Source organism: Typopeltis vanoorti, chromosome 12 (assembly GCF_054136105.1).
Source record: "Typopeltis vanoorti isolate ZY-2024b chromosome 12, IOZ_Tvanoo_1.0, whole genome shotgun sequence".
Taxonomy (NCBI): Eukaryota; Metazoa; Arthropoda; class Arachnida; order Uropygi; family Thelyphonidae; genus Typopeltis; species Typopeltis vanoorti.
The window spans coordinates 47,801,384-47,826,402 of record NC_143560.1 but is presented as its reverse complement, the minus strand read 5'-3'; the positions used below and the strand labels follow the sequence as shown (position 1 = coordinate 47,826,402).

Below are 25,019 nucleotides of genomic sequence, written 5' to 3'. Positions count from 1 at the left end.
CTACTCCTGAATAAATTACTGTCTGGTATCTCTCCATCAACCACCCTCTTATCCATTTCACCAACTTTATATACATCCCAATATACTGCAATTTGCTAATTATTTAATTTAGAATTCCATGTGGTATCCTGTCAAAAGCTTTGCAAAGCATTAATATCACTGTAAACCCATTACCTTTATCCAAATTAGCTTTCACTGTTCAAATGAAAGTGGCATGCCACAGGACTGTTCTTGGGCCACTATATATCATAGCCCTGCCACTATTACCAAGTGTAATAGTGGCAGGGCTATGAAATGTACTTTATGAGGATAGGTTGAAAATTTGAAGGTTACAGAAATTGGCTGACAGGCAGAAAAGGTGCGATATGATTGAGACACAAATTACTGAAGAGTTTTTACAAGATTAATACAGAGGAAATTTTCAGAACAGTTTAGTCTTGGAAGAACTAGGGATCATTCTTGGAAATTGACAAAGAATGTGGTTAGCAAGAGTATGAGGACTAGATTTTTTGATTGGAGAGCAGTGAATGAGTTCAAAGCAAAGTATGAGAGATATTGCTTAAATGTTGAATAGTGCTTGGCATGATGCTTAGGGCTTCCATTGAGTCTATGTACTTCATGAAGTCATCTGTATAATAATATTTGTACCAAGTGTAATGTTCCTTACTCTGGCATTGAAGTCTCACATATTAATAGGTAGTCATTCAAGTTTATTTTATCTTTTTATTATTTGTTGTTTTTACTGTTTCATCTAAACCTTTTTTTTTTTCTTTGTTTCTGTAATTACTGCTAATTTCTTTCTTTCTACTAGTTTAATGTAGATCTTGGTATTTGTGGTGAATATTTTTGACATTAAGTAGCAACGTTCCAGATATTCTTGTTTATTTATTTAGTTTTATTTATTTTTTCCCCTTCCTTGTCCTGCTCATATGTTAACCTATCCAAATCAGTTTTCAGAGTGACAGGTTTGTTTTTTCTATCCTGAGACTGAACTAAGAAAAAAAAATTCAACTGGGTTAGCTACCAGCCATCTGTATTCTGGTTTGGTGGGTAGGGGCTGCCACCTTAGATCATCCAAACTTACCCTAAGTCTCTTCTCTGTCATTTGTACCTGACCAAGTTTTCCACTGGGGTTAATAACCAGTCTTTCACTCGATTGCTCAAGTTCTAGAGTTCACTATGTGAAGGTGTGATTTAGATTGGGGAAGGAAGGCTAGGTTATCCTTCTTGAGAAGATCATATATTATGCATTAATCTCCTTTGAGCCTCTTCAGATCTTTTGGTGTTTTCTGCTTACTTTCTCTGTCTTTGCTATTCTGTTGCCTGATTTATCACCATAAGTCTAATCATAGGATCACTGAGTAGTTAGTTAATCATTCCTCTACCCCCCCCATCCTCTTTCTCACTATTTCATTATTTTTCTTGAGTCTTAATGCTACATATAGGATTTTGTTCAGATATTTAATCAGCCACTGATTTTGATATGATCTTTATTTACTGTTTATATTTGAGGATGGCTTTTACTTCTTTCCACTCAGATGAGTTATTTGTGATACGTTTCTGTTTTATGTGTATATACACTGGTGTCCAAAAGCTAAGCATGACCAGCATTTTTTACTTGTATATGAAAAAATTTTCATGACTACAGCTAAATGTGGATGTAAACTTTTTGCAAGCATATTAATAAATTATATTACACAAAAAATGTGTTATAAATTTCATACAAATTAAATTGCAATGTGTTTTTGGCAAAAGTTACAAATTTCCTAAGGACATAGTTAAAGAATTAATGCACAATGCTTTGTTGCAATACAGAAAAATATGCAGAGAGTTTCAGCATGGAATATATCCACCCTGAACTGTAATGCAGCTCTTGCAATGACACAATATTTAGCATCAAGTGATTCAGTAGTTCTTGAGGGAAACAGGACACACTTCTCCTTCAGAGCATGGTTTGTTTTCTGGAGGAAAATTTCAAGCAGCAATGCATCTCCCTGTTGCATCCCAAACATGTTCTATGGTTGAGATATGGGGAGCATGCTCAATTCAGTTAATATCCTCAGTCTCCAGAAGTATCTCCAATGCTCATGTATAATGTAGTGTGATATTGTCATCCATAAAAATGAATTCTTTGCCTACAGCACCACAGAACAATCTAACACAATGAATCCATTAAGCATAATGCCACCCACACAATGATCATAGCACCACCGTAGCTATCCTTTTCAAGAGCATTCTTGCGATGGTAAGCAGTATCATTTTCATGCCAGATCAAGTGTCATCTAGAATCGGAGGAAAGACTAAAATGACTCATTTCTAAAGAGTACATTAGCTCATTGGTGTCTTGTCCAATTTTTATGGGTACAACACCACTGAAAATGTGCTCTATGATGAGCTGTAGTTAAAGGGTTGCAGACTACAGGCCTTCGGGTATATAGACCTACTTGTTGCAGATGTCTTGCCACAGTTTGTCGAGATATCTGCATACCTATTCTTGAATGGACCTGACTATGAAGCTGACCTGCCATGATGTGTCGATTATGTTTTGCTGTTATAACCAAAAATCTTTCTTCATGCTCCGTGGTAGAGCAAGGGCAACCTCTTAGCAAATGTCTGGAACAAATTCCATTGGTTTGAAACGCTGCCCAGAGCTTGGATAGAATGCTATATTAGATTCCAAACTCTTTGGCAATATCAATAATTTGGCAACCATCTTCAGGCTTTCCGATAATTCTTTCCCCTGTGAAATCATTTAGATGATGTCTTTGAGACATTACAAGACATTCAGATTTGCAACTTTATTCCTTCATGAAAAGAAGATCTTCCTTCAGATACAATTTGCTTAGTGCAACCTTTTATCCTGTTGAGTGCTACCATGTGACACCTTTGCACATAATTTTGAAAATTTGAATATGCACCTGCTTTCTACTCAGAATAATCATTTATAAAAATTTCCACAAGCTGATTCATCGCAATTTGCAGTTGTAATCTTCAGAAATAGTGTTCATCCTTAGTTTTTGGACACAAGTGTATATATAAAACTAACTAGTCAAGCATCTCTTTGCATTCATTACTCCTTGTTCGTATGGACTGTTACATCTCTTTTCGACTGCATTACATTTCATTCATCTATAATTTGGATAGCATAGTCTTTTTCGTTCAGTATAGCTTTTTATACCTGTTTAAGCTTTTCTGTGTGTCTGAGCAAATTGCATCTCCTTTTGCCATCAACAGGCTATGAATTCAAATCTCACTATCATCGATGTTTGTGAATATCTTTATGGTAGGTGACTTTCATTGCTTTAGGTCTCCTATAATCTCTAGAAGACCTGAAATAGCTCTTGAAAAAGACTGAAGAAGATATCATTAGCTCACCTAGTAATAATACCATAGGTTTCCAATGTTTTATGGGTGAGATTATCACAAGAATAAACAAAAATATAAGGTACACATCTCTTCTATATATCTTCTATAGTCTCTCTCTCTGTGTGTGAGTAAGTGAGTGAATTTTCAGGGTGTGCTACGTGTGTGGTGCTTATTCACTGAATAGGAGTATCACCTATATCATATTTTTGCATTTATTCCCATTAAAGACTCCCCTAATTGCTTACAGACTTTGTGTGATTCCTAAAAGTAAACACAATATACTAATGCTTCATGAAGAGGACATTTTTCAACGCGTAAACATTGCATCTCATTCGCATTAATAGCTGGGTTGTGCATTCAAAATACATATACCTTTGAAAAGATGTACAGGTGGCACAGCAGGTCAAATTCTTAGCATTTTAGTAGTTTTAAACCACTCAGAAGTGTGAACTGATGTGGTAGGCAAGTTTTTGTATATAATATAGACAAACTTTTTAGCATATAATTTTCAATAAATTTATGACTTTTTTGCCCATATTTACAATGGGAAACAGTATTGTAGTTGAAGGAGGTAAGCCCTCATCTTCCAAATTTTACACCTTTGATTAATTCAAATATACCAACCAAATATAGCATTCTCCTTCATTATTGTTTTCTAATATACAGTATCTTAAAACAAACACATTGTCCCCCACTCTGTGCAGATTTTTTTACAATTAATTGATAATTTAATCGACAAGTTAATTGATAAGTATTCAGAGTTATCATACAATTAATTGCATTAGATCAATTTAGATGAGCACTGATGTGCTATATTATATACTCTTAAAACTTCCATACATTGATTCAAAAAAAAAAAAAATGCAATCATACCGCCAAAAGGAACGTGCATTTTGTCGCTCTAGTTGCATAAGCCACGACAGCACACACCCAACTGAAATGGGCATGCAATGCCACTGGTGTGTGTGTGTGTTTACACATGCACACACAGTTTGAGCATGTGCTTATTTATTTTGCTGGGTACTTCTAGACAGGTTAATCTTTTTGTGGATTGCTTCAACTTCTCCAGTTCACTTGGAAGTACTTATTGTTGTAATTATCATTACTATATACTAAGGCTTATTATATTTGATGAGAAACTGTGCTTTTCATTATACATTTATATAATGTATACAAAACCAAATTTTAAAATAAATTGACTCAATTTTTGCATACTGAGAATTGCAAAAAAATTTTTGCTGACTTTATTGCAAGTTTCTCCAAGATGTCTATTAAAAATAGAAGGTTATCAGCCAATTGTCTTTTCAACTATGATGAAAATTTGGATGTAGCTTAAAACATTTTTCACCTGTATTATGAATTAAGAGGAGAGAGAGAGGGGAGGGGGTGATCATTGACAGCTGTTCGTAATCTGTAGTTAATATATTAATGATATACCAGCAGCTTTTGTTTGCTACAGGTTAGCATGCATGTATTCAACACAGTATTGTTCTTGTATTTTAGCCATTCAGTGAACAAATGATTGCCTTAAGTATCTGATTTTCTGATGAATTATGTATTGTACCATATGCAAAAGATCATTAAATTTTTATGTACTATAGTGCCACGGTGGCCAAACTGCGGCTCGCGAGCAGCTTGTGGCTCTTCTTAAGTTTTATTGCGGCTCAACTAACAAATAAAAAATATTTATCATTTTTCTTAATTTTCTATTGTTTTTAATTTAATTTTTCAATTAACTACATTGCTGTTCAGCAATATAGTTATATTTATATTACCTTGTCAGAAAATTTAAAAAGATACATTAAAAGATACAAAAGAATCATCTGACATTACAGACCAATCACAATTAGCAATTTTTATTCATTTCGTTCTTGAGGACGGAGTGACATGAGAAGAATTATTAGATTTAATAGCATTAAAATATAGTACTCGTGGCATTGATATTAAGGAAACTTTTGATGTTACTCTTAAAAAGGTTCCAAAAAGTAAATTTGTGGCTCTTAACAATTTCTGGTAGGTAACTATGGCTCTTGCTGCAAAAACTCTGGCCACCCCTGTTATAGTGCATTATTGAGCAGCTTTAGAAATATGAATGCTTTAGTATTCTACACAAAATGCATCTGTGTATAATGCTGAGGTGGTATTTGATTTGACTGATATTATGAAATTATTTCCCAGGCTTCATTAATTTCTGACACTGACTTTCATATCTTCTTTCTCCTTGTCGTTATCAAAGTGATATTTTGAAATATATTAAGAGGTGGAATCCTATTCTGCTGTAGGATTTCTTAATTCTCAGAATTCAGAATATGTTCTGAAGTATGTTCATATAACAACTATTTCAAGGAATGTTAAGGAAATAAATCTTCAAACTGCACAACTGATATAAATTATGAGAAGCCTATCATTTACCATTAATTTTTTTAAATTACTAATAAATAGTTTAATTATTTTAGTGTACTTCATTCTGGTACATATAAATTATAAATAGCTTTCTTTAATTTGAGCACAGTGAAGGGAGGAGCTTTTTTGTCAAATGTAAATGAATAATTTAATTTTATTTTAATTTTATTACTGATATTGTGTATGTCACATATTTTCTGCATATATGTTATTAATTTTAGTGTAATAATGCTTTGCTCCTAAGATAGATTTTAAACACTGCAGGACAGTGAAGTACCCCGTGAAGACCTTTTTATAACTACAAAAGTTTGGCCTTCTGATTATGGATTTTCTTCAACCAAAAAATCATTCTATGGGTCCATGAAGAGACTAGGTGTTGATTATATAGGTATGTGTTTTTGCTATTGTCTATCATTACATAATAATATAATCAATTTCTGTTTTCATGGTTTTCTGTCCAGAATACTGAAATTTTCTATATAGAGGACTGCATAAGTTAAAAGCTTCTTTTGATAGTTCCTGGAAATTTCAGCTTTTTCATCACTGAGATTAGTACTTTTCATTAGGACTAGTAGCATAGAAAGCATCTGAAATGTGCAGAAGTTCATCATCATCAAATTCCTGCCATGTACCCTCAAGGGATGTACAGATGTGTGGAGGTTTAACTATGATAATAGTGATACCAGCAATGCTAGCACTCAAAAATGCTTATTTAAAAATAAATGCCAATAAAGACTTTATCCATCTTTAATGCTCTCTTAATTGGAGATTGCATTATTGCATATTGTTCTGTTTTTCTACCTCACAATTGACAAATTTCATTATACGTGCATCAGTAAGATAGCATGAAAATTCTTAATTTACAATGAGATAAAAGAATAAAATTTCATGCTCTTAAAATTGCAGTACTTGAAAAACACCTTCTGTAGCTTTGTTATAGTGGTTTTACTCATTAGATTTTTTCAGCACTCACTGACCTTTCATTTGCAACAGAGTATGTCATAGCATATAGGAATGGAATTATAAATTAGCCATCATTTTGTTTAGGGGAAATCAACTTATAAGACTTTAATGCTCTTCAGAAAATGTTCAGATAGGGGTCATCTAATCTGAAAAATTCTCTTTACAAGAAAGTGTTTTTCAGGTATACTGAAATACTAGAAAAGCTCACTAAACTGTGTTTAGTGAGCTTCTTTAGTATTTGATTGGCTATAAATTAACACGTTTGCTGCCACGCTACTTGGGCATAGTCTGTTCCCGTACGCCGAGCAATTTCACTTCAAGGTCAGTACGGTAATCTCGTTGCTGGCGGTAAGCGTCACACGAGTATACTCGTAGTTGGCTTGTGCAGAGCATATACTATCTATGAGTATACACAGTTTTGCTGCTAGCTCCACAAGCCAAGCATTTTCACTTCTTCAGGGTCAGTACGGTTAATCTCGTTGCCAGCGGTAAGCGTCATACGAGTATACTTGTAGCTGGCTTGTGTAGCCCAACTATGAGTATACTCGTAGTTGGCAGCGAACATGTTAAGAATTCTTTGATTCATTTGGGGAAATAAAGATGAATTAGAAAAAAATAATTTTCTTTGTTTCATATCAGAGGCTTTCATTAGATATATATAATTAAAATCGGATGAGATTTTTATTTTATCAATGTTGAGAGGTGCTGGTGAATTTTTTTTTTTAAATTTAAATTTTGTACTGTATTTACCTATGCATCCATAATTTGAAAGGTGAATCTTGGGAAAAAAATAAGCCCTGAAAACATTCAAAAAAATTTAATGTGAGTTTAAAGTTTTTTAAGCAATTCCATTTAAGTATTGGCAGTGTTTTGCACATACACCAAAATCAGTTTTATTAATTGTATTTTTTTAGGGAAAATTCAGTAAAATAAAACATTACAAAGTAAATATTTTTAAATGTCAATAAAATTTCAAAACTATATTTAGATATTAAAACATACTAACAAGGAGCATTTATTGCTTTTAAAGTCGTTCAACTGTTATCCATTTCCATAATCTTGTGTTCTTCAAATCCAACTTCATCATCACTGTAAAGTGGCATTTAGTCATAAACTATTATTCCATTCAAGTAATGGTATTTTACAAAGTGCTGTGCTGTCTGGGGATTTCAATGCCAGTTGGACAAGAAGATATAAATATACTAAATAAGTAAACAGGAAGATATAAATAAACATTTGGAAAACAGTCTGCATGTATATGCTAATGATAATGAAGAGAAACTGATAATTTGACTAAGTAAAAATATGAAATTAAATTAAACTTGCCAAGAAATTATATTGCTATATAATATTTCTCATATGTTTTAAGTCTTATTTGTAAATAAAATAGCATCTATTAATTCATTTGACAGCTGAAGGTAAATTAACCAACCTCAGATGGATGTTATAGGATTTCTTTCCCAGAAAGTCAAGTTTTTCATCTTGGAAAACAGCCAAACCAGCCAAAAGAACATGTGTAATGGCAGATATGTAGACTAATTAAATAGGATTACCTACCCTCTTAGAACCTTAATTAGGTTTCAAAGAAGCCAAGTTACTTGGCTGTGGTAAGCCATTCAGCCTAACATGCAATGGAAAATGCATAGTACTTCTTATCTTGATAATTACCTGGAAAGCTTAAGTCACTAGTTATTTTAATGATAATAGATGTACTTAACAGCCACTTTTCAATAATTTTATTTAGCATTAAGTATAATGCTCATATGACTCAAGAAATGACTATTGAATTATGATTTTGGGATGTAAAAATACAAGAACATTATATAAGTTAAGAACATTTATATCAGAAATTCATTGATACAAATTAAAATTAGTGGCAGCACAAGAAACAGGATGGACATGACAGGAACAGAAATCCAAAATTTTTAGAAAATGTCATAATTTTTTTTTCAAGTGGGAAAGAATCGGTGAAACATTAATTGGAGTAGCATTTATAGTAGATAGACATTAAAGAGAATCTTTCATTCACAGGTCTGAAATCTAAAACATTATTTACAATAAGAATCCGAACAATTTTTTTTTTAATTTATGGATTATAAATGCTTATGCACCAATGAAAGAAAAGGAAGATGTGTGTGGGGAGGTGAACAAGATTTCATCCACAAAATGGAGAGGTTATATGATTCAGTGCTGTCTGGGGATTTCAATGCCAGTTGGACAAGAAGATATAAATATACTAAATAAGTAAACAGGAAGATATAAATAAACATTTGGAAAACAGTCTGCATGTATATGCTAATGATAATGAAGAGAAACTGATAATTTGACTAAGTAAAAATATGAAATTAAATTAAACTTGCCAAGAAATTATATTGCTATATAATATTTCTCATGAAGTATCTTAATGACTAGACTTTTTTTTTTATGTGATGCCCACTCACAAAAGATTTAAAGATGATAAGGTTATACATCAGTAGTGTGAGTTGGTTAAGGATTTGTTTCTATTTTTTTATTAATTTTATAATTTTTTTTTTTACATTTTTATTTATTTTTACGTAGTCTAGAAACTCTGCTCTAGAGAACAAACATTGAATTTTTCAATGTTTGTTCTCTTTGTTCTATCTTTGTTCTAGGGGCTACTTGTATAGAAGCTAATGACTTCACATAAATTGCCTTAGTATTGCATAATACAAAGCATATTAAAAAGACAAAGACAATGAAAATAGATAGAATTGTTGAAAATGTCAACTGTGTTGTGAATGAACGGGAACCTGTGGAACAAGTAAAACATTTCAGCTACTTAGGCACGATTTTTACTGAAGATAGTAAATTAAATATGGAAATAGACAACAAAATCAACAAAGCTGGTATGGTAGGCAGTCAATTGAATAAATTCATATGGAATAAGAGAGAAATTAGTCGGAACACTAAATTAGCTGTATACAAGACGGTGTTCAAACCAGTTTCAATCTATGGATTTGAGAGCTGGGTCAGAAGTAAAACACTTGACCAAAGACTAGAGACCACAGATATGAGAGTCCTGAGAAAGATTAGAGGCATGAGCAGATGGCATCAATGGCAATATCATATTAAAAATGAGGATATTAGGAAAGAACTTGACATTATCAGCATCCAGGAAAGTGACCATTCTGTTTAAGTGACCATACCACCTGAGATTAGCTCTGCTAATCTCAGGTGGTATGGTCACTTAAACAGAATGGGCGAGGAAAGATTAGCAAAACAAGTGTTCTCTGCCAGGTTGGCAGGAAAATGACCCAGAGGAAGAGCAAGATATAGGTGGATTGATACGGTACAAAGTGCCTTAGACGATAGAAATATAAGATCTGATAACGTTGGAGTCTTGACAAGTAACAGACTGATTTGGAGGAAAATTGTAGATAGGAAGTTAGTAATGATGTAAATTTGTCATGTAGCACTATCATATCCTGTACACCCCTTGAAGGTACATGTCAGGAATTTGATGATGAGAATTTACATCAAGACCAAATAGGATTAAAGAAGGAAAGTAAAGAACTGAGACAAGAAACAGATAAAACATCCTTAATAGTGGCTGCTGTACATATGCTGCTCATATAAGTTCTTATTGTTAGTAAATATTGGCAATATTGTTAATATAATTGGCATTATTATTTTCTTTATATTTGACTGTTGTTAAGTGTGTTGTTTAGTCATGACTATTATTACATGGTATTATTTCAAAAGCATTCTATGTTATGGTACCGATGCATATGAGAAAAATGGTGACCAGTTGATGTTGAATGATATTTGTGGGATTTTGGGTGATGTGGTGTATGTTTAATTTATTCATTGCCAAGAATAAATGGTTTGTTGTGTTAGAGTAGTAATGGAGAGAATGTTTGGCAGAAATGTTTCATGGAGTGGATGTAAGAAATGAGGCATATCGGGAGTGGAAGAATGAAGTGCATGATATTAAGGATATAAGGTGGGATTGTGAAAGTGTTCTGGAGAATGTGGCGGAAGCAGTGAAAGTGCAAGAAATACAAATGAGTTTGAAAAAAGTGGATGATGAGAAGCCAGTGTGGAAAGAAATCGCATTCTTACACAGACTCCTTCACAGGACAAAATTTGAGTTCAAGTGACTGTAGAAACGATTGCACATGGTACAGCTGGAGGAGAAAGCATAAATTGCAAGAAACTGGGAGGGGAAAAAAAATTATTATATGGAGATTCCGTATTAAGAGATATACTGTTACATCCTGAATGAAGAACTTTTAAAAGGAAACAATTCATTCAGGATTTAACAAGTCAGAAAAACCAGCTAAGAGAAAAAACTTGTACTCGAGCAGAAGAAATAAAGTACTAACTGTAAATAGAAATAGAATTACCTCCTTTTAGTAGAATTGTAATACCATGTAAAGAACTTTGTGTATAAATTAGTATTATATGAATGCATCATGTATATACAATGAATGGGTAAATTAGATGTAAACAATAGTGCAAAGGTCATGGGCAGGCCTGCATTGGCAATTCGTTTCCTGGAAGACGCTGCTAGAGATCTCGCGATGTGCCGAAATCCCTGTGGACGAAGAAAGTAGTGGGCAGGAAAAGATTGCAGAAAGTAAGAGGGCGCTATCACAGCTATTCACAGGGTGCTAAAAAAGGGGGGGGGGAGTGAAGGGAGAATAAAAAGGGTTTGCACCCCTTCCTCAAGGCTTTTTTTTTGCCTATTTTGCTGGATGATGATTCGACTTCTCCCGTGGACCAGAAGTTCCTGATGGTATTTCTTGGCGATAGTACGATATCAGACGGTGCGCCTTTCCCTTCGATGTCTGAATTTCTGCCAGTACTAAAGCGTGAGATGTCGGCATATGCTGTCTTTGCTCCTTCACTGAAAGCTCCGACGGATTAATATCGTGGACGTATCCTGTAGAAACGAGGACGGCCCGAAACAGATTGAGAATAGACTAGGAAAAAAGGCCAGGTGCAGAGCATAGCTTAATCTGATGACCATAGTGACCCACCACGTGGATGCAGGCTTATGGAAGTATCGAGAGGTGATTCAAACAAAGAAGGACAGTTCAGACGGACCTGGAGATCTTGCCCCAAGAAATGGTGAAGTACAGATTTTGTTGTATAATACCTAGTCAGTAAAAGGGAAATATCATTGTAGTGTAATAATCGAGTATGGATATTTAAGAACTTTAAGTGATTATGTAGCAGTGGCTAATGTCCAGAAGACAAATTGTCTGGAATGATTATAGATGATTGTGACTGGTTTAATGTGCAAGACTAACATAGTATGTAGAAAATTGATTAGAAGTATATATTATGTGTGTTTAATCTCTAACTTAAAAGAAGGATTTATTGTTCATGCATTAGAGTATTAATCAGTTTGATACAGTTTGATTTAGCATATCATTGAACTAATTGAAAGTGAGATTGGTCTAAGTGTATATGTCTTTAGATTCCAATAAATGTTTTTTCTTCTATACCTGAGTTTTGCCTGTGATATGAATCAAAACTACCACTCATTAATCGGAAATGTAGCGGGGGGGGGGATTGAAAGAAAGGTATAACATGTTGATATAGAGGTTACGACTGCAAACCAGAATTTACTTAGCCACAGTAAAGCGTTTAATTTATGAGTTTAAGCACTAAATTTATTCACCTATGTGCACCAAAAGTCTGGAAAAGTCTCTCTGAATAAGAGTCCACTCTATTCTAAGATATTGGCTGGCGCACCTTAAAAAATAAATTTGCCAATATCTGAAGAGGAGACAGCCCCAGAAAGAAATTAGAGGATTTGTTTCTTTTAGCAAGGGAAAAGAAAACGCATAAACCTATACATTACATCCTAAGATTAAAATTATTAAATTTAGTGATGATGGTGTATTGAACATAAGAGAGACTGCAGGCTAAACTTACTGTGCACTACTACCTTTAACAGTCAGAGTAAGCACGTGAGTAAAATTAGAAATCGGCTGGAGATATAGAATTTGCTTTCCTTATAGAATGAACACGTAAGAAGTGATACAGATATTAGAGTCAGGGAAATTTTGTAAGTCTTGTAGTTATTGTAGAGAGGTAAATTCATAAAGGAAGTAAATTAATTTAGGAAAAGTAATAACGACATAACAATGGTGCAGACGACAATATTTAACAATACTTAATGAGAAGGTGTTGAGAGCATGTTTCCCAGGTTCGAAGATAAAGGATGTTAATGAAGTTGTACATTTGCAGAAGAAAGAAGTGAACGAGTTAAATATTTTAGCAAAGACAAATGATTTGAAAGTACAGTTTCCCAGGCAGTGGCATAGCTAGGGCTTTTGCTGCCCCTCTCAATACACACCAAAAATACTACAAAAAGTCAAAACAACTTATAGGGAAATAAATTAAAACACCATGCTTATTTTTGAAATAAAACTTTAATTTCAACATTCTAAAATGTTGTTTTTCTTGCTTTTCTTAGCAAAATCGTCGATGACATTGCCGAAGTCTATTTCATAGTAATGTAGGTAATTCTTAATTTTATTTAGAAAAACTCTTCTCACAACTAGCAACACTTACAGCAATTGTAAGGAAAATTCACAGAAGTATTACAATATTTGGAACTGAGTTCTCAAGACTGTATTTTAGAATTAACTGCAAAAGTTCAAAAAGGTTCAAAGTGCCACCCCAGGTGGACCGCACCCCCCCCCCTCCAGCTATGCCACTGTTCCCAGGTTTCAAATCTGAATAAGCAGGTAATGACATTGTGTAAGGGTAACTATGGGCCCAAGGAGATGTTGAAATGCATACATACACAAATATTCAAAGTATCAGAAGTAAAGGAGAGGAGCTTTTGCCATGGTCATCTCGACTTGGCCAAAAATGATTGGCATCAGCAAGATCTGGTTTTCAGAAAATGATGTAGTTACAGGGATAGAATGTAACGGATATTGTATTTTCAGAGAAGATAGGGGAAATAGGGCAGGATGAGGAGGGATATTATTAATGATAGCTGAAGAATATATATTAAGAAGTTAATGGTTCATTAACTTCTGATAGAGGCCAATAGGACAAAATATATTGTTTTGTGTGTTGAGGCTTAAGTGCTGTGAAGAATTCATGTTAGAGGTTTAATGGAATATTAACAGCACTGAGAAAGGATTAAAACTAATTTTAATACTTCCAATATTTCATCTCCGTCATAGAGACATCTTCGGGGATTACAAAAATTTTTTGTAACGACACACACACAAATACAATACAGAGTGAAACTAAAGTCCTATCTAGGTGGTGTGCCCTCTATGAGCATTTGCAGGTGGCCTGGGTTGTAAAGAGGGATCTCTGATGATTAAAGTTTCCCAAATTTTGGCAAGTTTAATGCAACTGTATTTGTTTAAAAATTAGGTTGATTCCTGAGTGCAGATTCAAAGAATAGTCTTTCTTTTTTGAATTTACTATGGTGGAGCATGGTAGTTTTTTTCCAGGAGATCTTGTGGGATGTATCCAAAACATGGTCTGCAAGGCCAGATTGACCGTAATCATGTTTGCAGATATAAGAACTATGTTCTTCTAACCGGATGGATCCTGCCTGTTTGTCCGAAGTAGACAAGTTTACAGGAACAAGGTACTCTATATACACCAGGCACTGAAAGAGGAGGGAGCTAGTCTTTAGTGGAGCGGATAAGGGTAACAAGTTTACAGTGGGGCTTACTTGCTACCCTTATCTGCTCCACTAAAGACCAGCTCCATCCTCTTTCAGTGCCTGGTGTATATAGATTACCTTGTTCTATTACTGTAAACTTGTCTAATTCGGACAAACAGGCAGGTCAGCATCCATCCGGTTAGAAGAACACAGTTCTTACATCTGCAAACACGATTATGGTCAATCTGACCTTGCAGACCATGTTTTGGATACATCCCACAGGATCTGGAAAAAAACTACCATGCTCCACCATGGTAAATTCAAAAAAGAAAGACTATTCTTTGAATCTGCATCTGCATGCAGGAATCGACCTAATTTAAACAAATACGGTTGCATTAAACTTCCCAAAATTTGGGAAACTTTAATTATCAGAGATCCCTCTTTATATCCCAGGCCACCTGCAAATGTCCATAGAAGGTGCACCACCTAGATAGGACTTTAGTTTCACTCTGTATTGTATTTGTATGTGTGTGTTGTTACAAAAAGTTTTTGTAATCCCCGAAGATGTCTCTGTGACGGAGATGAAATATTGGAAGTATTAAAATTAGTTTTAATCCTTTCTCAGTGCTGTTAATATTCCATTAAACCTCTAACATGAATATTGTTTTGCTATAGACCTGGGGGTCCAGAAGATGTGGGTGACATATAAGCAGATTAGTACGTTAAGTACAGGCCAAGCAATTATTATGGGAGACTTCGGCTATGGAGATATAGATTGGAAGGAGGAAAGGGCACATGGAGAAATGGAATTTATACAGTTTCTAAGGGATAATTACCTGAAACGGCACATGATGGAGGAGGACCAGGGGTGTGAAAGTATTGGATCTGATAATAGTATCAGAAAATCTCTAACTACAGTAGCAATACCTTTTTTGATTTGGGAAAGTGACCATGCAGTCCTGTCTTGGAAGGTTGCTTAACATGTAGAATTTTCAGTCAAGAAAGGGTTTATGTGGAACTGCAAAACTAGCAATTATGACAAACTCAGGAGGCAACTTGGAGCACTGCCATGACATAACAAGCTACATTGAATATCATTAGTGTGTGGGAAGTGGTCAGGAATTGTTTGAGTGAAACACTATCAGACTTGCATATTCAGGGTCAGGAGAATAAACTGAGTAGGGATTAAGTAGATAAGTAGCAATATAAAGCAGGAGCTGCAAAAAAAAAGAGAGAAAAGTATTGTGGAAGAAATATAAACAAAAAGATGATCAGCATGCTAATGAGCAATATAAAGCAAGAAAGAAGGGTAACAAGTATGGTAAGGAATGCTAAATCAGATTTTGAGAGAGAGAATGAGCTAAGCAGACCAAAAGCAAATCCAAATAGCTTTTTTACTATGTAACAAGTAAGAGAAATAATTATGGAAAGATTTATTCAGTGCTGATAGTAGGAAAGTGACAGAAGCAGAAGAAATAGTTCAGTTACTAAGTGATCACTTTGCAAGTGTATATCATCCAGGTGCTGGCTTTGCAGTTACTGATGTGACAGAAACTGATATAACAATTGAGGTAGATGAACTGGAGGTACTCAGTATATTGAAAAATATCATTGTGGGCCTGGACAGTATGTCAACAGGCAGCGCCTCTGATGAAGTTGTTTAATCTAAGTCTATAAATAAGGTGACAGCAGAATTAGATAAAAGAAATGGCTCTGCTATGATACTGCTGGATTTTGCAAAGGCATTTGACAGAATACTGCATGGAAATTTTTCATAAGTTGGAGCAAATGGGAATAGATATGAGGTTGGTGGCATGGTTAGAGGCAGCTAATAGGCATCAGAGAGTGGTGTATGGTGGAGTGCCCCAGGGCTGTATACTAGGGCCAATACTCTTTAATTTGTACATTAATGATATAGCAGAAGATTTGGGGGGGTGGTATTCAGTTGTTTTCTAATGATGCAAAGCTGGGGAGGGATAATAACAGGTGGTGACTTTGCAGTTATTGACTTGACGGAGACTGATGTGAAAATTGAGGTAGATGAATTGGGAGTGCTCAGCATATTGAAAAATTACAGCAGTGGGCCTTACTAGGGCCTCTACTCTTTGTCCCTTAGTATACTAGGGCCAATACTCTTTAATTTGTACATTAATGATATAGCAGAAGATTTGGGGGGGCAGTATTCAGTTGTTTTCTAATGATGCAAAACTGGGGAGGGATAATAACAGGTGGTGACTTTGCAGTTATTGACTTGACGGAGACTGATGTGAAAATTGAGGTAGATGAATTGGGAGTGCTCAGCATATTGAAAAATTACAGCAGTGGGCCTTTTAGAAAGATCAAATCATCCTGTAACAGTAGGATGCAAGATGATTTAAATAAATTGGCAGTGTGGGTAGAGGACAATGGTTATCAATTTAATGTTGTAAAATGCACTTTGGGATAAAAAGATTACATATTTCGTGTCATACTGATGGTACTAGATTACAGGAAACTGATGCTTCGGGATCAGGGGATGATGATAGATAGAATTTTGAAATTCAGAGGACATATTGCAAGAGTTGAAAAAATAACTCAGAGGATTACTTGGATGGTGAACACATTGACAAGTAAAGATAGAGAAGTTATATTCCCTTTTTTAAAAATTTTGAGTTGGTTTACAAATTGTTTTACATCGGCAATAGAGCAATATCTTCAGGCTAAGGCTCTCCTATTTTTCAATAATGCATCAGCTCATAGCTTAGACCTTAAATATTCCCCAGGATTCATGAAAGCGAAATTTTTGTCCCCAAAACACCACATCATTAATTCAACCAATTGATCATCATTCTATTGAAAACTTTGTATTTACTGTATCATATGGTTGCATTCAAATAGTTTCATAGCAACTGATGAGAAAGCATGCTGACATTTAAAGGATTCTGATAGTTATAACATCTGAGATGTTATAAATAACATTGTCAAAGCAAGGAAGACTGTGAACCAGAAATCCATTTGAAACTTTTAAACTCTAGCAACAAAAATAAACCAAACAAAATGGCATAGCTTGGAGTAGATCTTGGCCTTCAGGTGACAGGAGCTTATAGAGTCCCATTCAAATGCTCTCTTCAAAGGAGAAATTAAGGCTTGTTTAGGAATCAGTTCTTATATTTAGCCATATGTATTTATCCTGAATGAATTATTAAATTGAAATTTTTAAAAAAAAGTAATTATCTCTTTGAGCAAAACTTGATTCACTCTAGCCCACCTTCAGAAGGATATCCCCCTGATGTCAGGTATTGAAAAAAAAAAATAGTGTATTGCACAGTTAGGAGATCAGGAAAGTTCTGTCATTCTTCATCCAGAAATAAGTGAAATAATCTGGATCCTGCCCCCATGCACCTATGAAAATGACCAAAGAACTTCAATAAAACTGACTTTTCTTTCAATAGCGAATGCTTCTTCTCATGTGCCTCACCAAAAATGTCCATGTTCAAATTAATGAATTGTGATTCCGTAGGTTGAGTTTTGTTTAAGAACAGGTTGCTGAAGAAAACAATTTTGTTTCAATTTTTTATTGTGATTGTTGTTCTGGGCTAAGGGGGGGGGGGACAGTCACAATAAGGGTCGTCTGACAGTTTCTGTTGTTTGTGCAGTAGGTAGCCACATCTTCCCTGGTTAGTTCTGATCATGTTGACAGATGACCAAATCTTCCTAGGAAGAGCAAAACCAGACTGCAGAGCACAGGGATCTTCAACCAGGAAGCCATTTGTTGGAAGATGTTGGACCGGTGTTCTCTCCACATATCAGATGTTGATGGTAAGGAGGCTGAAGAGAAATTCATCCATGGACCGGAAAGGGTTTCTTGATTTTAGCCAAAGAGTAGGTGGATTTTTGAGAGTCTGGTGCAGGGGCAGGAGTGGGTTGCTCGTTACTTTATTAAATTCTTTAATCGAGGCTTGTCTTCTCCGTATATTTGCCGCCAACTTTATGGTAACCTCCAAGACATCCACGAGGTGACTGATGAGGCCCTGGATTGTCTTTCTGGACTAGCCATTAACTTATAGCTGCATTGCATTCTTTTTGCCATAAGAATAAATAAATAAATTGTGATAATTTTTTAATTATAATATACTTGTATATACTTATATTAATATTTTTAGCATGTGTTCAAAAAACATTTTTCATTTATTTTTCAGTTTTTCTTAAAGTAATTTACAGTTCTTGATTTATTATGCATTTAATCTTTAAAAAAAAAAAATTTTCAAGCATCTCATATGTAAAGGGAGCCAAGTACTAAGATGGTATGTCTTGTATATTGCAACTATCCCTCAAGCAAATTGGTTGCTATTTAGGAGCTCCTGGTTGATCAGTTTAAACCTCATCTTCCCTTTTGTATTAGATTTAGTGTTTTTTTAGCCAAGTAACTTGGCTACTTAGAAACCTTTCTATCTGCTATGTCTCTCGGTTGTCTTTTGTCCCGTTTATCTTAGTTGTAGGATGAAAAATCAGTGTTTCCTGGAGGGAAATTTTCCATCGTTGTATGAGACTATCTAACTCTACCTAAACAGGATTCATAACCAGCTCTTTCCAACCAAAGTACATTGGCTTTACTAGTTAAGCATGCTGCAATTATAATTTATCAAATCAAGACGCATGTCAGTTATAATAACAAATTCGTTTTATGTATAGCTATGCCTCATAGACATTTATCTCATAAAGATGTTATTTATTATTGGTGTTTGATTTCCTAATGGTAAGATTTTTTTTCTTAGATTTGTTCATGCTCCACTGGCCACTCTGCCCATCTTCATGTGAAAACAAATTAGAAACTTTGGAAGAATCTTGGAGAGCTTTAGAACAGCTTTATGATGAAGGTAAGCAAAGTTGCATTTTTGTGCTAAGGTATCAATAAACATAAATTGGTGAAAATATCAATTGGTGAAAGAAATAACAATTGTGGCTGGTACGAATGAATTGAAAGGTGATAAATTTTTTATGAGAGAGGACTTGAAAGTATTGTTAAAGGTAGCGAAAGAAAAGAGTGACAGAGTTAGAATGGTGAGTCTGTTACCGCGGTATGACAGAGAGGAGTTTAGAAGGAGGGCCATAATCGCAAATGATATTATGCGCAGGTTATGCGGACGGTGTGGTGTGGAATTTGTGGACGTGTGGAATGAGTTTGATGGGCGAAAGGACTTATACAAGATGGATGGCCTGCATTTGAATGGACTTGGTGTGCGGAGACTGGAAAAAGTGTTGCTGAATGAAGTGAAAATGGATGTGCAGAACCAGGGAAACTAGAACTACCAAGGAGGGGGGGAAGGGGATATCCAGACATCAGTGAGACAGTTGAGTGTAAAAATGTATATAATGTACCTGAGCCATCAAAAAGGACAAAAAATGGGAATGGGATATTTAGAATAACGCATCAAGATAGGGGTGGGACAAAGGGAACACTGCAATTCATGTATACTAATGCCAGGAGTATTAGAAACAAGAAGGAAGAATTTTTGGCCTTGATTGGCTCTTCCTGGCCACAGGTTATTGGCATTAGTGAAACATGGCTGACGGAAGATGATATAGTTAGTGGGATAGAATGTGTAGGTTATAGTATGTTTAGGAGGGACAGAGAGAATAAAATTGGGGGAGGGGTGTTATTGATGATAGCTGATGAACTGCAGCCAAGGAGAATTGAAGTATTGCAGGATAGTGAAAGGAGCTCATTTGAGGCTATTTGGTGTGAGATTGATACTGGCAGAATAAAATATACAGTTGGGTGCTGCTATAGACCAGGTGATGGAATAGATGGTGGAGATGGTATGCATAAACAAATTGATGAAATGAGTGGAAGGAGGGTAATTATTATGGGGGATTTCAACTATGGTAACATTGATTGGAAGAAGGAGAGGACACATGTGAGGAAGGAAATGGATTTTATTCAATTATTAAGGGATAACTATCTGAAACAGCATGTAATTGAAAATACTAGGGGTGTGAGAGTGCTTGACCTGGTAATAGTATCTGAGAATTTGACTGTAATGAATATGACCATGTTGCCACCTATTGGTGAGAGTGATCATAAGGTCTTGACCTGGGAGGTGGCTAAAGGTGTGAAATTTGTGATTAAGACAGGGTATATGTGGAATTACCGTGCTGGCAAGTATGACAAGCTTAGGAGATTGCTTGGATCAGTTCCATGTCATGTACAACTGCAAGGGCTGGACGTCGATGGAGCATGGGACGTGGTCAAGGAGCATTTATAGGAGGTAATGGCTGATTGTATACCTAGGGTCCGAATAGTAAAACAAGTAGGGGTTAAATGGATGAATAACACCATTAAGCTTGAGCTGCAAAAAAAAAAGAAACAACTATGGAGGGAATTTAAAGAAAGGGGTGACCTGCAGGCACACGAACGGTATAAAGTACAGGCCAGAAGGGTAACGAGTGTGGTAAAAACAGCAAAAGCCGATTATGAAAGGAAACTAGCTATGCAAGCAAAAGAGAATCCCAAACAGTTCTTTCAATATGCTGCAAGCAAGAAAAAAACTGTACATGGCAAAATGATTTTAAGGAATGACAATGGTAAAGAGTTCACTGAACCAGTCGATATAGTGGAGTTACTGAGCGCGCACTTTGCAAAAGTATATCATCCAGGTGGTGACGTTGAAAAAATGAAGGAACCATTAGTTTATATGGGAATTGTGATGAATGAAGTGGAGGTGAATAGTCTATTACAGAACCTTAATGTGAATACATCTGTGGGATTGGATGGTATACCGGCACGGGTCTTGCATGAAGCGGCTAATGAATTATCAGTGCCCTTGACCATGTTGTTTAATCTGAGTCTCAGGTCTGGCTTAGTCCCGAAGGCGTGGAAAGAGGGGAAAATAGTTTCACTGCATAAAGGAGGATCCAAGACTATGGTTGCAAATTACCGACCGATCAGCATATCAGGAGTCGTTGTCAAGGTCTTGGAGAAAGTAGTCAAGGGAAAAATACATGAATGGATTGATGAAAATGAGATACTGTACAGAGGACAGCATGGCTTTGTGAAGGGTAGATCATGCCTTAGTAACTTGCTCAAGTTTTATAACAAGGTGACGGCTGAACTGGATAAGGGAAATGGGTTTACAGTGATACTGCTGGACCTGGCAAAGGCGTTTGACAGGATACCACATGGAATTCTAATCCGTAAACTACAACATATGGGAATGGATATAGGGTTGGTGAGATGGATAGGTGGTTGGTTGATGGAGAGATATCAAAGAGTAGTTTATTCAGGAGTAGAGTCCAAAAAACAGCCTGTGACTAGTGGTGTGCCACAGGGTTCTGTTCTTGGACCACTGCTGTTTAATCTGTTCATTAACGATATAGGGAAGGGTCTAAGTGGGACAGTTCATTTGTTCGCTGATGATGCAAAGTTGGGTAGGGCGATAGTGAATGCAGAAGATGTCAAAGTCTTGCAAGATGACTTAGATAGATTGGAGTTCTGGACTAAGGAGAACGGATGTCAATTTAATGTGACAAAATGTAAGGTTATGCATTTCGGAGTGAAAAGATTAGCAGCAGTATACCACATTGGTGGAACTGTACTCCAAGAGATTGATGAGGCCAGGGACTTGGGAGTGTTGGTGGATAGGGAGATGAAGTTTAGGGGGCACATTGCGAAAGTAGCTAAATCAGCTCATCAACTCACTTGGTTGTTGAAAAATACCTTGACGAGCAGAGAAAAACAAGTTATTGTACCTCTGTACCGAGCCCTGATAAGACCTCATCTCGACTACTGTGCCCAGATTTGGTCACCTCGGTTCCTTCTTGATGGGGAGGAGGTTGAGAGGATCCAGAGGCGAGTGACTAAAATGATAGCAGGTCTATGGAATGAACCATATGAGAACAGGTTGAAGATTTGTGGGTTGCAGAAACTAGTTGATAGGCGGAAAAGGGAAGACATGATTGAGACATTCAAATTGCTAAAAGGATTCTATAGGATTAATTCAGATGATATTTTTGAGATCAGGACTGGTGGTGGGAGAACTAGGGGACACCCATGGAAGCTGGGCAAGAGCATGGTTAGCAGGGGTGTTAGAGCTGGGTTCTTTACTTTTAGAGTGGTAAATGAGTGGAATAAGCTGCCAGAGTCTGTTGTGGGTGCTATGACAGTGAGCGAGTTCAAGGCAAGGTATGATAGATACTGTGAGAATGTTGAACAGCTGCGTGAACATGATGTTTAGGGCCTCCCTCGATGAGTCTAAGGACTCCTGGAGTAGCCCGTGGTAATAATAATAAATTCAGTAAAATATGAAGAATTCATTTTGCGACTTAGATTACTCTTTGTTAATCAGGAAGCTGAACTCTGGAGACCATATGTTGTATTTTGCCAAGTCAGTTAAGTATCTGGCTTTTTTTTCCTTTTTTTTTAAATTGTATTTTTTGATTGAAAGCATATGTTAAAGCTTGTTGGGATCATATTTTTACTTGAAGACAAGTAGTTGAGAAATAGTGGGAATATAATAAGGATCGGTATTTAGATTTTTGATCTGGAAAAAAGCGTTTGATAAGGTAACCCAAGAAAATCGGTAATTGCTAGTTGTGTTGTAAGTGGAGCATTATACAGAGCAACATATAACCTATTGTGGGTTGGGTGATTTTTTTTTAGCATTAGAGTAGCTTAATTCGGAATTTTAAAATAAAGAGAAACACACTTGAAACTAATCCATATCCAACTTGAACAAAGATTTGTATCCCAGGATATTTCATATATAACTTTTAATTAACCTTTAACTATTAACTCATTAAGAAATAAGGTCTTTGGACACTTTAATTTACAATAAGAGCTAATTCATTCATTCATTTCATATGGTGATTCAACAGCCATGAGCCCCTTTTACGGGGAGGTACGGCACCACCTCAATCCCCCCCTATTTTTATCTGGGCTCAGGACCGGCATAGCTGACAATTCAGACCTATGGCTGGAGGGATTGTCTTAAGTGTTCCGAACTGTATCCATGTGTGTTCACGAGGCCGGTTTGCCTGCTTGTGGGATGAAAATCCCCAGATAAACTGGGGAAAAACCCTGCTGGCCATGCCAGAGACTGGCTAACTTGGCTATGGCTGATGAAGATCCTTAAGCTCCATACATCGTCGACAGGAATCGAACCTAGAACACTCCTTCCCCAGGCATATGGTTGCAAAGCGCATAGCCACTAGGCTAACCGTGCAGACAACAGCTAATTATATATGTACAACATAAAATCAATATAACTTAACTATGCAAGCAAAAATATTCTTCATAAATACAGGTATACTGTATAAATCACTCTTATTATAGTCTGACCACAGAAGGGAGAGCTGTCATTGGCAGACTGCCAAGAAGAGTCAATTCATGTTGAAGGGGAGAAAGAAATAAGGTGATGAACGAATTGGTCAACAACACACGGAATCACGTGCTTTATAGGTAAAATTTTCCAACTGTTATACAAGCAAAATAGTTAACACTTTAAAAACTACAATGATCATAAAAGAGAAGTTAATTTTCCAACTTGTAATAATAAACAACTCATCCCACAATATGGATTGATTACCCTATTATCGGAATGGATTCTCCTTCTGTTGACATGCACAGAAGTGTCGAAGGGTCTCGTATCTGTGGGCATACTATACTCTACTACCTTCAATTATATAAGATAAGTTATCATCTTTTATGGATAAAACTTCTGGAGTTTTAGTTTTCCTTCTGACAGAACTCTTTCTTTCTTGAATTCATACAGGAGGAAAACTAGCACAAAAACTGCTTTCTGTATAGCAGCAACATAAGTTGAAAATAATTCATATTTTTTACAAATTAGTAAAGTTTTAGATGTGGTGACCTTAGACATTGGCTAAGGAGTTCCTCCTTAGCCAATGAGTACAGTCCTCATTAGATCGAAAAAAAATATTAACATCTCATTCCCACACATTCTCTCAAAAAATGCACAGACACACACAAAAAAAATTAGTATCCCTTATCTGCTTTCCTAAAGACCAGCTAAAATCCTTAGATGTGGCTGATGTCTGCCAAATGCCATACTGCTGCTGTAAGCTGTCTACTTTGGCTAAACAGTCAACATCAGAATATGCACACTGAGTACATTCAGTACTACCTGTAACTACTCAAACTTGTAGATCATGCCTTGGATGCTTGCTACAGAATCCACTGGAAGAAGATCACTTTATTTAATAGAAACAGGTATGAAAGGCAGTTTCTTGAATTTGCCTTAAAAAAATTATCCTGAATAAGTTTGGATCCATAGAACTTCAAGTCTGGGGAAACACTCATTCTCAGACCATCAGTCCAACTGCTAAGGAGCAGAGCGTGATTGCAAATGAGTCAGTAAGTAGATTGTGTATGAGAAATGGTGTGCAGTATATAGATGGGTGGAGTGACTGATGGATTTGTACTTGAAAGGCCAATTGAACCTGAAATGTTTTGGTATTAGACACTTGGAGTAATTGTTATTCAGCAAAAGAGTGAATGTGAATTCTCACAGAAACATAGATGTTTGTCTGGATGCATACATTAAATTAAATGGTAAAAATTTGAATGTAATGGCAGAGTGACAACTTGTTAGGATTGCTGTAAGACTAGTTTCTTTAAGAAAGAAAGAGTTGATTGTTGAAATGAAGAGGGTTGATTTAAGATTCAGATCATCAGCCC

The 25,019-nt window shown here is 35.8% G+C and overlaps 1 protein-coding gene across 1 annotated transcript in view; it reads left to right on the top strand.

Moving 5' to 3' along the window:
* Positions 1-25,019, top strand: part of LOC150100761 (putative oxidoreductase ZK1290.5) — an 82,461-nt gene that overhangs the window by 19,588 nt on the left and 37,854 nt on the right. Inside the window, exons 3-4 of the mRNA XM_090402104.1 lie at positions 6,034-6,157; positions 19,099-19,200. Of these exons, the coding sequence (XP_090258230.1) occupies positions 6,034-6,157; positions 19,099-19,200 (226 nt within the window). The remainder of the gene's footprint in view (positions 1-6,033; positions 6,158-19,098; positions 19,201-25,019) is intronic.